Here is a 14,077-nt window from a genome sequence, read left to right as displayed (position 1 = left end):
GGGGGGGCTCGGGGAAAGCGGGGCCTCCTGAGCTCACAGGCTTCTCTTCTTTCGGCTCCAGGGGAGGATGAAGAGATGGCTGACCTGATGGAAGATGTGGGCGTCAGGAGTGTGAGTAATTCCTGCGGACGGAGGGCGGGCCCTCAGACCTAAGCCTTGGCCTGGCAGCTTCTTGCGGTCTCACCTGTGCTTCCTGCTGCTCAATGGAGCCCCAGGGATGTGCGCAGCGGGCTGTGCCTGGGTGTGGTGTGCGTCTTCCACAGCAGTGTCACGGTTGACCATTCTGTGGGGTTTGGGGGTGGGGGGCTTCCTTCATTGTGGGCTGGGTTGTTCAGCTGGAGGAAGAAAGAGAGAACCCCGTCTCCATGTGAGGGGTGCTGTATAGGCTGCAAGAACATCCGCTGGCCTGCATGCTCCAGGGGGCAGCTCCCGCATGCGGTGGGGGCACCCACCATTGAGGGATGCTGAGAGCCCCACAATCACTATTTATCACCCCCATTTCCAGAGGGGCTCACAGAAGATAAGTACCCTGCCCAAGGTCACAGCCTGAACCTAAGTCCTGGCTTATATGTAAAGTGCGTGGCACTAAGTGATGCTAAATAAGTGGTGACTGTTCTTACTATTATTGCATTTTTCCTGGAAATCTTGACTGGCCAAAGCCTCCCTGGTTGCTGCAGTGCATGGTCACACGTGGCTTTGCAGTCCTTCCACAGCCTGGAGAGCGGGAACTGACCACACCCTCTGGGGGGCCCACGGTTCAGCGCAGGACTGGGCTCCTTGTCTCAAGGCACCGAGAAGGACCTGGGTGGCCGCACTCCACAGTTGGCTCATGGCAAGTCATCACCTGCCATCGAGATCCAGGGGCTTTATCGAATGGCAGTTGCTAAACCCCACTCCTCTGTCTGCAGTTACGACATCAGTAAAATGCTGGGGGACAAGTGACAGCCGCAGCTGCCAGTGGCATAGCTGTGGCCAGGTGCCAGCTGAACCAAGAACAAGCTGAGCTGTCACCCTCTGATGCAGCTAGAGTCCCATTTCCAGCCAGTTTCCGTTTCTCCTCTAGGAGTCCACCCTACTGTGCCCACGTTGCCAGACACACCCTGTGTGTGCTGCAGCCTGTTCCCTTTACCTGGCACACCTTCCACTCTGCCTGGCCCTTAAGCCAGTGAGTGCTCCTCAGAGGAGGGGCCTGAAGCCCTCCTGCCTGGGGACCCCCTGGGGAGCTTGAGCCCCAGGAATCTGTAGTTTGAAGAGGCTTCCCGGGCATGGTGGCCCAGACCACAGCATGGCTGCTAGCCCGCTGATCTGAGGTCTCCTGCACAACATTCCTCTGCCTGGCCTCGTTGTCATTTTCTAGGCTCAGACCTCCTGCTGGGCTGTGCTGGGCTGCTGTCAGGCCCACCTCTCCCCTTGGAGCACCTAATCTGGTGCTGGCATGTAGTTAGTGCTGAGTCACTTCCTGTTGGATATAATTGGGTGAACTGAGCTGTCCTGTTGCTCCATGCTCACAGCTCCTGGGATGGCAGCATTGTTGAGGGACAGTGATAACTGGTATGAGCAGGGGTTTCCCACCTGCTAAGACTCCCTGGACCACGAGAAGTTGGTCCTGTGCCCTGCGTCCCCAGGGCCTGGCACTTAGTAGGGGATCAGTGAGTGAGTGACTCCTGGGGAGAGGAGTGAAGTTCGTGTGAGGCTAAGGACTGGTAAAGCTGTTCTCTCCAAAGAGGCTGAGGACCCCATTTACCTGCTAGGAAGACTGGGGCTAAGCTGAGGTCACAGTACCCAGAGGGGCCCTGTGGGGGAACTTCAATGTGGAGGGCAGAGCAGTGGAGAAGCCAAGACAAGCTCAGGCTCAGCAGTGAGGCCCTGAGCTGGAACCGTGCTTCTGTCCTGCCTAGCTGTGTGATCTTAGACAGGTACTTGCCCTCTCTGAGCCTTAGTGTCCTCATCTGTAAGTAAGGGATCAAGTGCTTGGCAGAGGCCTTTCTTGCTAATGCAGGTTATGATTGCTTTTACTGTTACCACTAGCGAGGATGACCACATCCCCTTGTTCATGAACTTCGCTTACCCCTTTGTAGAAAAAACACCAGAAGCTCAAGCGTCAGAAAGAGGCTGATGATGAGGAGCTAGAGATGCCTCCTCAGTATCAAGGTGAGGCTTCCACTCTTTTTCTGAAACTCTGTTCTCTGTCACGGGTATTCGGCAGGGTTTATTGCAGGCAGAGCCATGAGGCTGTGCGGCCAGGTTGCACTCAGTTGCCACCAGCAAAGATTGGCTGATACTTGGGCAATCCTCCCAAGTTAGCATTGCAGGATTTCATCCACAACTGTGTTTCAGTGTAGGCTGGAAATGACACTGATCTTGGAAGTATATGGGTTCCTTTAAGCATAGCTTTCACGTCTGTACGATGGACTAAGAGTTGCCATTCTGTCTCATGCTGTTGGTGTGAGAGAAGGCCTGTAGTGCCTCATTTTACAGATGAAGTTAAGAGGCTCCAGAAAGTTAAGAGACTTGCCTGAGGTTCGAGCTTGGAGTTGAACCTGGGTCTGTCTGACTTCTAAGCCGGTGTCCTTTCTCCTAGAACAAATGGAGCAGATTAGCTTTGGAGAGTGGGGGTATTTTATGTTAGTGGAGAATATATGTTCCCTGGGTTCGAGTCAGTCTGAGGAGCCCCGTGGTCTATCAAGTCAGTGGACAGTCCTTCTCGAGAAAGGTATTTATTTGTCCTTGGTTGTTGGGGGGACAGAGCCAGGTTCCCGGCCGTGACCCGTCTCCCCGACAGTTCTCCGAAGAGGTGTTCATTACCACTCGGAGGAGGCTGCCCTGGCTTAGTCTGACCTCTGTTCCCCCTCTAGCTGGAGGCTCTGGCATCCATCGCCCTGTGGGCAAGAAGGCTACCCCCGGGGCCGAATACAAGGCCAAGGTAAGAGCTGTTGGTGGGGGCAGAGCGTCTGGGGAAGGGCGGGCAGCTGTGCTGTCCTGGAGCGGCACCTGTGGAGCCAGACGGAGGGCCACACGGAGGTCTTGTTAGCATCTCAAGCCCAGACCTTGGGTTGGCTTCCAGAGCCATGAAAAGTCTTTGGCGCCACCTAAGGCACGGAATGAAGGGCAGGGAGGACGCAGGGTTAGGTAAATCGGGAGGGGGAAGAAGGGGAACCCCGCACTCCTAGCTGACGTTGTTTCTCTGGGTGAGCAGAAAGCAAAGGGTGACGTGAAGAAGAAAGGTCGGCTCGATCCCTATGCTTACATCCCCCTCAACAGAACCAAGCTCAACCGCAGGTACGATGCTGTGCGGGGGGGTTGGGGGGCGGGGAGAGGGTGAGGGGGGCGGGGGCTGAAGCTGGGCTCTGGGGGCCTTATTCTCATTAAGCTCTCAGCTCAATTGCTCAAGTCTCTCCCAGTGTTTTATTTTTACTTTTTCACATGCATCTTCATGTGGTTGGTGCCTACATGTATTGTTCACTTGAACTGCCCCTTTGAACATGATGGGTAGCTCATGGCCTGCCCAGACCATGGCCTGCCACTTCCAGCAGCACTCCCGCCACTCTGTTCCTGCTGGTGGGGGAGCCATCTTTTGACATTATGGGAAGGAGGGCCCCCTGTTCTCAGTGAGATGTGACCCTTCTGTTCCTGTCCCTGCAGGAAGAAGGTGAAGCTGCAGGGACAGTTCAAAGGCCTGGTGAAAGCTGCCCAGCGGGGATCTCAGGTGGGACACAAGCTCCGCAGAAAGGCTCGTCGGCCCTGAACCCCAGGCCCCAGGGCTGCTCTGCGGCCCAGGCTGTGGCACCGCCAGGACTCAGAATGAACTGTAGGAATCAGGGCTTGGTTCCCAGAGGCACAGGATTTGGGGAATTCCAAACGGGAATCGCCTTTTAGAGATGTCCTTGGGACCTGGAGGTGGGGACGTGCCTCAGTGCCTGTGCATAGGCCAGCGAGGCGCTGGTGCCTTCTGCCCGGAGCGGCCTGTGCAGCAGAGCGGACGATCTTCCATTCGCTCCAGCTGCTCACGCCACAGGGCACTCTCAGCCCGGCTGTCGTCCAGGTGTGTGAGGTTTGCTGTGACCGACATAGAATAAACCTGCATCGCCACGCATTGTCCCTACAAACATTGTGTTTCATCACCTGCCTCCTTCGGGGACAAGAACAGTGTCTGGTCATTGGCAACAATGTCTTGACCCCTTCCTCTCAATCCTGGCATCCAGTCCGGGGCATAGGGTGATAGCTCAGGGACACCCACCTGGTTGAGCACCACACTCAGACTAGAAAGGGAACTACAGCGTGGCTGCCTCTGAGCTCGTTTCTCCCAGCCACTTTGTTCACGGATTCAGCAGTGTTTCCAAGGCCCTCCGTCTGCCAAGCACAGCCTGATTACCCACCTGTCTGATCCGCACCTCCTCTTTTTTCCAGACCAGTGGGTCAGGTTGTGGTACACAGCAGAGTGAATCCTGCTGCCCAGGATTGTTGGTCTGGAGCAGAGAAGATGCAGACCCTCCTCGCTCCTCAGGTCCCTTGTCCATCAGGGTTCTCCTTGTGTGTGGGTTCCCAGCAGGCATCAAGAAGCAAAGACCCCAGGGCTACCGCCACCCCCAAATATGAGGGTTTATGCTTTAGCCCCTGGCATTTGATTGACAGCTTTCTTCATCTCAGAACCTTTCTGTTTGAGATGAGACCAAACACATATGCAAACATTACTTAATCACTTCCATCCCGTTTTATGCCCTTGGCTCTGATGAAGTTCCCAGGAGGCCCTGTGCACTTTCCCACTCATCCTCTGTGGGCACTCAAGTCTTGACCCCAAATTAGGACGTTTCCTCCTGCTGATTTTGGGCTAGGAAGCATGAAGGAACTACACTTCGCCCAGAGGTGGCGCTGTGCACATGCCTTGTTCACAGTCCGGAATGGGACAGCAGCAAGAAAAGAAAGGTCGTCAAAAGAAGTGGTGTTAGAGATTTGCAAAGGTGGTCCAACCGTGACCCCCATCGTTACACTTCTGGGTACAAGGTGGGTCAAATTAAGCCTATCCAGCCTTTATTATTTTTCTCAGGAAATATATCCAGAGGTGGTAGGGGCTTCATGTAAGTAGATGCAGGTATGAGCTAATTGCCCAGTATTGATGTCTTTTTAAAAAGTTTGAAGCCAACTTGCTTATTATAGCGTATTTTCTAAGGAGCTTTGTTTTCTTTCAAAGGTGGGAGGGGCAGGTAACCAAGAAAGGTTGTTGTTAGTGATGTGCTGAACTTAATTCACACTTGAAGTCTACTTCCAAGAGAATATTATCTTGATGCAGAGGCAAGAATTAATCTGCCCCATAAATTTCAGGTGTTTGAAACATCTCTGATGAAAGTCGATACTGCTTTTGTTTCTTTCCTTTTTTTTTCTTTTTAAGAAATAAATCCTTTTTATTTTTTTTTATTTTTTAAGTATATTTTATTGATTTTTTACAGAGAGGAAGAGAGAGGGATAGAGAGTTAGAAACATCGATCAGCTGCTTCCTGCACACCTCCTACTGGGGATGTGCCCGCAGCCAAGGTACATGCCCTTGACTGGAATAGAACCTGGGACCTTTCAGTCCGCAGGCTGACGCTCTATCCACTGAGCCAAACCAGTTAGGGCAACCTTTTTTTTTTTTTTTTAATATATTTTTATTGGTTTCAGAGAGAGGAAGGGAGAGAGAGATAGAAACTTCAATGATGAGAGAGAATCACTGATTGGCTGCCTCCTGCATGCCCCCTACTGAGTATTGAGTCGAGCCCACAACTAGGGCATGTGCCCTGACCGGGAATCGAACTAGGACCTCCTAGTTCATAGGTTGACACTCAACCACTGAGCCACCCTGGTTGGGCAATACTGCTTTTGTTTTAATAATAGAGGTACAGGGGAATCAGGAGTGTTCAACCCAAGGCTTGTTCAATTTCAGGGCAACTACAATGGTTGAGGGCCTCCACCAAGATCCAGATTTGCCACTTTAACTCCATTGTGCTTTTGGCAATGCCAGACTCAGAGACTTCTTCAGGCTCTTTTCTGGGGTCAATCCTCTACTCGTTCACAGAAATGGAAGACAGAATACCCCACCTGACTGCACCAAAACAGCAGCCTTTGTATTGGCATGGGACCTGGTCAGGCAGTTTGCTCATGACACGTCTGGACACAGGAGGATCAAGTTAAGCCAGGCCTACCCCAGGCACCAGTTTACTAGTATTCCTGACAGTGGCTGTCATGTTAGGTCTGTGGTCTTATTTGCAAGCCTGCCTCAGTCCACATGCTTGGTCATGTTTTTCTGTATTGTTTGCAACATGTGAGAAAATTAAGACATTAAAGTAGTCTGTTTTTATTCTTTTTGGTCGCATATGCTTCTTCAAAGGGTAACTTAGAAAATTAGAATGTATTCTCTATTTCACTATTAAGGTAATAAAGATTGCCCTAGCCAGTTTGGCTCAGTGGATAGAGCGTCGGCCTGTGGTCTGAGGGGTCCCAGGTTTGATTCCAGTCAAGGGCACATGCCCAGGTTAGGGACTCGATCCCTGGTAGGGGGCAGGAGGCAGCCGATCAATGATTCTCTCTCATTATTGATGTTTCTATCTCCCTCTCCCTTCCTCTCTGAAATCAATCAAAATATTTTTTTTTTAAATAAAAATGATAAAGATTCACAGAAAATTTGGGAAAAAACGGGCTAGAATCATTCCACCAACTTCTGTTAACCCCAGTATGTTTCATCCCTATTTTCTTTTTCTATACACAGGGCGTTTGGGGATACAAATACAGTGTTAAAATACAAGTTTATATTCTAAATTTGCGTTTGACTATCACAGTTTTTACTTACCAATGTACACACTTCGTAAACGTTTTCAATGACCTGGCTGAAGCCCCTGCCCTGTGGACCTGGCTCAGTTCATTTACGAAATGATCTTTGAGTCCGTAAGTGTTTTGCTCCTTGATGTACACAGGAATTTAACGCCATCACTCGATCCTGCTCATGTGCAAAGCAATATTTAGGAAATGACATGACGGCTGCTCTTTGTTCTATTTTTGGTATATGATAGTATGAATAGGTAACTGTGCTCCAGAAAATAACCCTGATGAATAGGGGCCGTGTAAGCTGGCATGCCGTTTCCTGAAATCATACTTACTGTAGCTGCTGCCATTAGAAACATTTACCAAGCTGTTAGCGGCTAGCTGGGCCGTCCAGGGCCATGGCTGCAGTGGCAGAAGGTTTTCTCCCAAGTCCCGTTGATTGGTCATGAAGGGCCTAGCACAGGATTTGAAGGCTGTGGTCAGTTATCAGTAGATGTTAAGAATGAGGTGAAGGGTGTGGCCCCCTGCCACTATGTACAAAGGCTACATAGTCATTTCTGGTTGGTCTGGACATCAACTTTGCAAATCTAAAATCAGGTTTAGAGAGGAAGAAACTGACTTCCAAGAGGCCTAGTCAAAATGGCAATTTATTCATTTGTACTGAGAATATAACCACTAAGGGGCCCAAGAGTTGGTGTCATGGTGACTGCTCTGTACACATTCTCTCCTGTGGAGCAAGTTAAAATCCAAGGCTTTGGTGAGCATGAAGCAGGGCAAAGGGAATCAGACGGCGATATGTTAAAAATATCAGGGAGGCCCTGTTCCTCCGCGCAGCTCAGTTGTGTAGGGTGTTGTCCTAATATGCTAAGGTTGCAGGTTCAATCCCCAGGTAGAGCCCATACAAGAATCAACCAATGAATGCATAAGTAAGTAGAACAACAAATTGATGTTTCTCTCCCCAAATCAATAAATACATTTTAAAAAATGTCTTTGAGGTAGAATGGCTCTCCGGGTAGGTGGGACACACCTGCACACTGGGTCCCCCTCTGTTCTGGTTAGTGCTGCAGAACCTGCCAGGTCCTTCCTCTCTGGTGTCTTCTAGAGCCACTTACCTGCTGTTCATAAGCTGTTCTGAGATTTCACTTGGCTCCTGCTTCCTTTGCATGCAGGCATGCCTGGATCGAATTTCCAAGCCCTGCTCTTCTGGCTTTCACCAGGGATATGTCCTCTCCCTCTGGGACCTTGTACAGATAACTTATCCTGTCCATCATGTGTGGGCTTGCAGGGTTTAACTTGGAGAGGGCAGCTTGATTTCCAGATTCCAGGATGTCACCCGTAGACCCATAGGTACCAGTGACAGAGCTGATACGATTTTAGATCAGAATTCCAGGGAGGATCTGAGGCACTGATGACAGGCAGATGGATTTGTGAATGGTGCCAGGAATGGCCTGTACAGTCCTTATGGCTCCTCTGCAGGTTTTGCAAGCTCTTGGAAAGTCTTGCTTTGAACCAGAACAGTTGCTACACCATACATCTTGGACTTGAGGCCGCTGAGCCTGAAGTATGTACCGAGCCGATAACCTGAGACCAGCCCTCAGTTGTAAATATGCTCATAAAAATGACGAGGTGCAGTGTTACCTGAGCAGATTTTACACGGCCACATACATTGATTGGATGGTTGTGTGATAATACTTATCTTAAATGTCTCTCTCAATCATTCCAGGAGCTAGTTCAATTCCCTGCAAGTAGGTGGGGTACACCTCCAAAGCAAATAATAATCAGGATTATTACCTGTTAAAGCTGAGCTGACATCCAGTATTTATTCTAAGAAAATCCTTTCCTACCCACACGAGGACAATCAGGGCTCACGTGGACCCCTCAGGACTTCACACGGGTGCAGTCCTACCTGATCCACACCTGTCAGATTCGAATCTCCTGTGTAGCAATAACAACTTGGGCTATACAGAGCCCTCCAATTTACCAAACACAGTCACATGCATCATCTCTTGATCCTGCAACAGTCACATTATGATTGTGGTTTTTATGAACATGATCCCACTTCACAGCTGAGAACCCAAAGGCAAAGTTAAGCAGGTGCCATAAGGTAGCTCCCAGGCTGCCAGAGTTCAAGCCCATGTGGTTGCCACCCTAGGTAACTTAGCCCTGGAGAACACAGTGTTGCAAAGAGACTTGACTGAATTTCAAAATACTTGGTGCCGTTGGGACACCAGAGTCTGTTCCCTTTCCCGTTCATCACCTTGTAGGCCCTGCAACAGGCACTAAAACCAAGTTTGGAGCCGGTTTCACCCTTGGTGAGAAGAGGGAGGAGTTGTCCCAGGATTGACTTTCTTGAGGACTCTGAGTGGCTGGGCAGAAACCTAGGGCAGGGTAGGGCAGGATCGGGTGGGGTTGCTTGCTGGGTATTGCTTCCTCTTCCATTTCAAGGAGGGGGATGGAGCTGGCTTGCAAGTCTTTCTGCCTTTTCTTCCTTTCTGCCATTTTCTTCCACATTCCTAGTCTCCCCTACCCTGCACGTACACACACACTTGCGTGATGCATTTATTCTGAGCAAAGAACTTCCTTCCAAAAAAACCCCCAAAACAAACATTTTGTGAGGCATGGGACATACAGTGGTAAGCAAATCGACAGGGTCTTTGCCTTCACAAAGGTTACGAGGAGGGGACAGATAGAACACATGATTGGAAAAGTGCTTGGTGTCCAAGTGCAGGTGCCATGCAGGAACCTGACTTAGACGAGGGGCCATGGGAGGGCCTCTAGGAGTGACTGATGTTTGTCTACCACTAGAAGGGTGAGCAGGCTTTAGGTTAGGTTGTTTGCCTAAACAACCAAGACTCCAAAATTACCCAATCCCTAAGGCCCTAAGGGCAGTGATCTGGTTGGAAAGTGGGTTCCAGTAGGGACCTGTCTTGAGGCCCTGTTGCATACCAAGCTCCCTGTTTTTACTTAGATTGTGTGTGTGTGTGTGTGTGTGTGTGTGTGTGTGTGTGTGTGTGTGTGTCTTGGGAGGAAGGTGGGTGTCAGGAATGGTGGAGGTGGCACTGCTAAAGCTCCTCTCACCCACTTTTGGGCCATGTTCCGGAGTAAGGAGTAGCATGTGTAGGTGCCTTGGAGCACAAAAGAGTTTAGCCTTTCCAAAGAACTGTTGGAAGGCTCAGTACATGCATGTAATAACTACAAATAAATGTTAGGTGGCCCTAACTGATTTGGCTCAGTGGATAGAGCGTCGGCCTGTGGACTGAGGGGTCCCAGGTTTGATTCCAATCAAGGGCACATTGCCTGGGTTTCAGACTTGATCCCCAGTAGTGGGCCTGCAGGTGGCAGCCAGTCAATGATTCTCTCTCATCATTGATGTTTATCTCTCTCCCTTCCCTTCCTCCCTGAAATCAATAAAAACATATATTTTTAAAAGTTAGGTATAGTTACCTAAATTCTTATCTAACTGAATATCACAGGGTGTATTTGTTCTTTGGAGGAGTCAGGAGTTTTTATTTATTTAAATGCATAGTCCAGCCCTGGCTGGTTTGGCTCAGTGGATAAAGCGTCGGCCTGCGGCCTGAGGGGTCTCGGGTTCGATTCTAGTTGGGGGTACTTGCCTGGGTTGCGGGCTCGGTCCCCAGTTGGGGGCGTGCAGAGGCAGCCAATCAGTGATTCTCTCTCATCATTGATGTTTCTATCTCTCCCTCTCCCTTCCTCTCTGAGGTCAATAAAAATATATTTTTAAAAAATAAAAATAAATGCATAGTCCATCTACATTCACAAATTTATATAATAAAAGCTAAATATACAGCAAAACTGCTGGAAGAGAAAATATTATACCCACATAGTAGAAGAGAGAAGAGTGAGCCCCCAAACCAAGACTCAGAAGATTCTAGAAGTGGGCATTGGGGGGTGAGGGGGGGGCCTGGAGTAAGAGGCGGAGCATGGTGCACTTGGGGCAGGGCCCTGCTGAGAGTAAGTCTCCCTGTCCTCTTGTCGGCTATTTTGGGTCTGGTCATCCTCATTGTGTGAGAGGAATGTTAGGAAGGGCTAGAAATGACAGGCCTGGATGTAACAGTCAAGCTGTTCACCCAGCATCTTAGAGCCAGGGCAACCTTCAGGGCAGCTTTGCAAATGGGAATACTGAGGCCCAGCACGGGGACCGCTGGTCCCAGCATCAATGACCTGTATTGGAAGCATGATGAAGACATAATTACTTCACATCAGCAAATAGATGATGGTCGCAATTACAAAGAAAGAAAGAACTAGCCCTAGCCAGTTTGGCTCAAGTGGATAGAGACTTGGCCTGCAGAATGAAGGGGCCCTGGTTTGATTCCGGTCAAAGGCACATACCTCAGCTGCAGGTTCGATCCCGGGACCTGGTTGGAGTGTGTGTGGGAAGCAACCAATTGATGTGTCTCTCTTCCATCGATGTTTCTCGCTCTGTCTCTCCCCCTCCCTTCCACTCTCTCTAAAAATCAATGGAAAAATATTCTCGGGTGAGGATTAACAAAAAGAAAAAACAAAACAAAAAATCAACAACAGGAAAGCAAAAAAGAAAGAACTAGATCAAATACCAGACATAACAGTACTTACTGAGGTGAAATTCACATAACACAAACTAGCCATTTTAAAATGTACAATTCAGTGGCATTTAGTACACCCACCTCTAAGAAGTTCCAAACATTTCAACACTCCCCCCAAAATACCTCATTCCCATTAGCAGTTACTTCCCCAGTCCAGGCCCCCAGACCTAAGCAAACACTGATCTGCTTTCTGTCTCTTTGGATTGACCTATTCTGGATCGTTCATATGAATGGAATACATGGCCTTTTGTGTCTGGCTTCTTTCAATAAGCATAATGTTTCTGAGCATGATGTAGTGCACCAACACTTCATCCCCTTTTTTTAAAAAAAATATATTTTATTGATTTTTTACAGAGAGGAAGGGAGAGGGATAGAGTCAGAAACATGGATGAGAGAGAAACGTCGATCAGCTGCCTCCTGCACACCCCCTACTGGGTATGTGCCTGCAACCAAGGTACATGCCCCTGACCAGAATCGAACCTGGGACCCTTGAGTCCGCAGGCCGACGCTCTATCCACTGAGCCAAACCGGTCAGGGCTCATCCCTTTTTTTTTTAAAATATATTTTATTGATTTTTTACAGAGAGGAAGGGAGAGAGATAGAGAGTCAGAAACATCGATGAGAGAGGAACATCGATCAGCTGCCTCCTACACATCTCCTACTGGGGATGTGCCCGCAACCCAGGTACATGCCCTTGACCGGAATCGAACCTGGGACCTTTCAGTCCGCAGGCCGACGCTCTATCCACTGAGCCAAACCGGTTTCGGCAGTGCCCATCCCTTTTAAAAAAAAAAAAAATATTTTCATTGATTTCACAGAGGAAGGAAGAGGGAAAGAGAGAGAAAAACATCAATGATGAGAGAGAAACATCAATGGTGAGAGAGAATCATTGATCGGCTGCCTCCTGCACGCCCCTTACTGGAGATGGAGCCTGCAACCCGGGCATATGCCCTTGACCACAATCAAACCCGGGACCCTTCAGTCCACAGGCCGATGCTCTATCCACTGAGCCAAACCGACCAGGGCTCATCCCTTTTTTATGACTGATATTCCTGTGGATGGGTATACCACAGTTTATTTATACACTCATCCACCAATGGACCACAACATAGAATTTGCATATTTTTGGACTTGAACATCATCACTAAGACTATTTCTACTCCCTAAAACCTAACTCTAATATCACTCCCCCACAGGTCATGTGATAAGCCTTCCCATACAAGTTCTCAGGTAATATCACAATTTTGCAAAGAAGTGATTATCACACCTCCTCCCCCCACCCCCCCATCTTTTCACAGATTTGGAATCTGAGGCACAAAACGATGAAGTGACTGGATCCAGGTGGGATTCCAAGGCTCGTGTCCACCCCTCCCCACCCCCACTGGTGTCTCTGATTGTGGGTAATTGAAAACAAAGTCCATGTGGAAAGCAAACTCCTTGGGAAGGATTTCAACGCAGTGTAAACGAACGCAGAAAATCCATGAGTTCTGTGTCCTTCTGAACACCCTCTGTGTCTCTTTCCAGGCAGGCAGCCAGCCTGCCAGGCACACTGCTCTCATCGCTTCCCTTTTTGATACTCCCTCATTACTTTTAATTGCATCTGAGCCTCTGTAGCATCTTGTATTTTGATTCCTAATCCAGGGCATTTCTCTGCCTCCCACTGGTCCAACACGGCATTCTCTCTCATAGCTCTCTAGAGGAGTGCCCCCGAAAATGGAGTTGGTCTTCTGTAATGAATTCATCTCTATAATGAATAGTATAACATCCAAGTTCCGAGCATATTTACATAGCAATCTCCATACACAAGCAACATTACAAAGGGAATGTTTTTTAAAAGAATGCCATCTCAAAGCTCCATTTCCTATAGTACTAAGAACACTATGGGAATTACCATGACAAGAAGACAAAAATGACTTCCAGGGATGCTGGATTAGAGACAATAACACCAGCCCTATTAATGTTTAAAGTCAATGGAGCATAAAACTGCTTTTCTCTACTTACAGGCAGGCATCATCTTACAGCGAGGAGGGAAAAAATTACCATTTAACTCTGCTGAAATCCATAAGCTCTCCCCTAATTTTCATTCCCCTTGAAATTCTCCAGTTAAAACCATCAGAATGAAAATGAGAGTCACTCTAGGGGAAATGGCTTCCAATCCTCCTCAGTAAAGGTGTGAAGAGCCCTCCACCGAGATGAAGGAGGAAGGCTGCCTGTCAGTCACCAAAACCTGCAGAACTAGTGTGGTGACAGTTTGGGATTTGGGAGCCTCTGGGCTGACTTCACGAGGGCCTTAAACAATCCCAGGTCTGGGTAGATGTGAGGGAGACAGAATACAAGGACTGGGCAAGTTCAAGGCAGTCATGCCTGTGGGGTATGTTTTACTTAGTGGGCTGCAAGGGGGAACATCATTACTATATTAGCTGTTTCCCTGGGGGGAATCGCTGGAATGGAGCCAGGCCTCTGTTAGTAAACCATTGGACCTAATCCCACATTACATTTGTGTAATGCCTGACAAAGCCTGTTCCCTTTATCTCATTTGATCCTGAAAACAATCCTCAGAGGGAGGCAGGGCAGGGATTATTTTTTCCATTTTACAACTGAAAACACTTGTAAACTGATTTGCCAGGAGCCACAATACCCCAGACATGACAGGAATGAGACTTGAATCTAGGTCTTTGTACAACCTGTTCAGGGTTCTTTTG

At 48.8% G+C, this 14,077-nt stretch overlaps 1 protein-coding gene across 2 annotated transcripts in view; it reads left to right on the top strand.

Moving 5' to 3' along the window:
* Positions 1-14,077, top strand: part of RRP12 (ribosomal RNA processing 12 homolog) — a 142,813-nt gene that overhangs the window by 24,730 nt on the left and 104,006 nt on the right. The window contains exons 30-35 of one of the 2 annotated variants that reach the window (XR_009448233.1): positions 62-111; positions 2,079-2,151; positions 2,856-2,923; positions 3,197-3,279; positions 3,643-5,001; positions 5,918-6,336. Coding sequence is in view for 1 of the 2 variants with exons in the window: in XM_059660959.1 (XP_059516942.1) it covers positions 62-111; positions 2,079-2,151; positions 2,856-2,923; positions 3,197-3,279; positions 3,643-3,745 (377 nt within the window). In the remaining variant the exon portion in view is untranslated. Of the gene's footprint in view, positions 1-61; positions 112-2,078; positions 2,152-2,855; positions 2,924-3,196; positions 3,280-3,642; positions 5,002-5,917; positions 6,337-14,077 lie in introns of those variants that run through there. The other variant, XM_059660959.1, reaches the window with a different exon arrangement.

This window comes from Myotis daubentonii, chromosome 13 (genome assembly GCF_963259705.1).
Source record: "Myotis daubentonii chromosome 13, mMyoDau2.1, whole genome shotgun sequence".
Classification (NCBI taxonomy): Eukaryota; Metazoa; Chordata; class Mammalia; order Chiroptera; family Vespertilionidae; genus Myotis; species Myotis daubentonii.
This window is presented reverse-complemented; position numbering and strand designations above follow the sequence as displayed.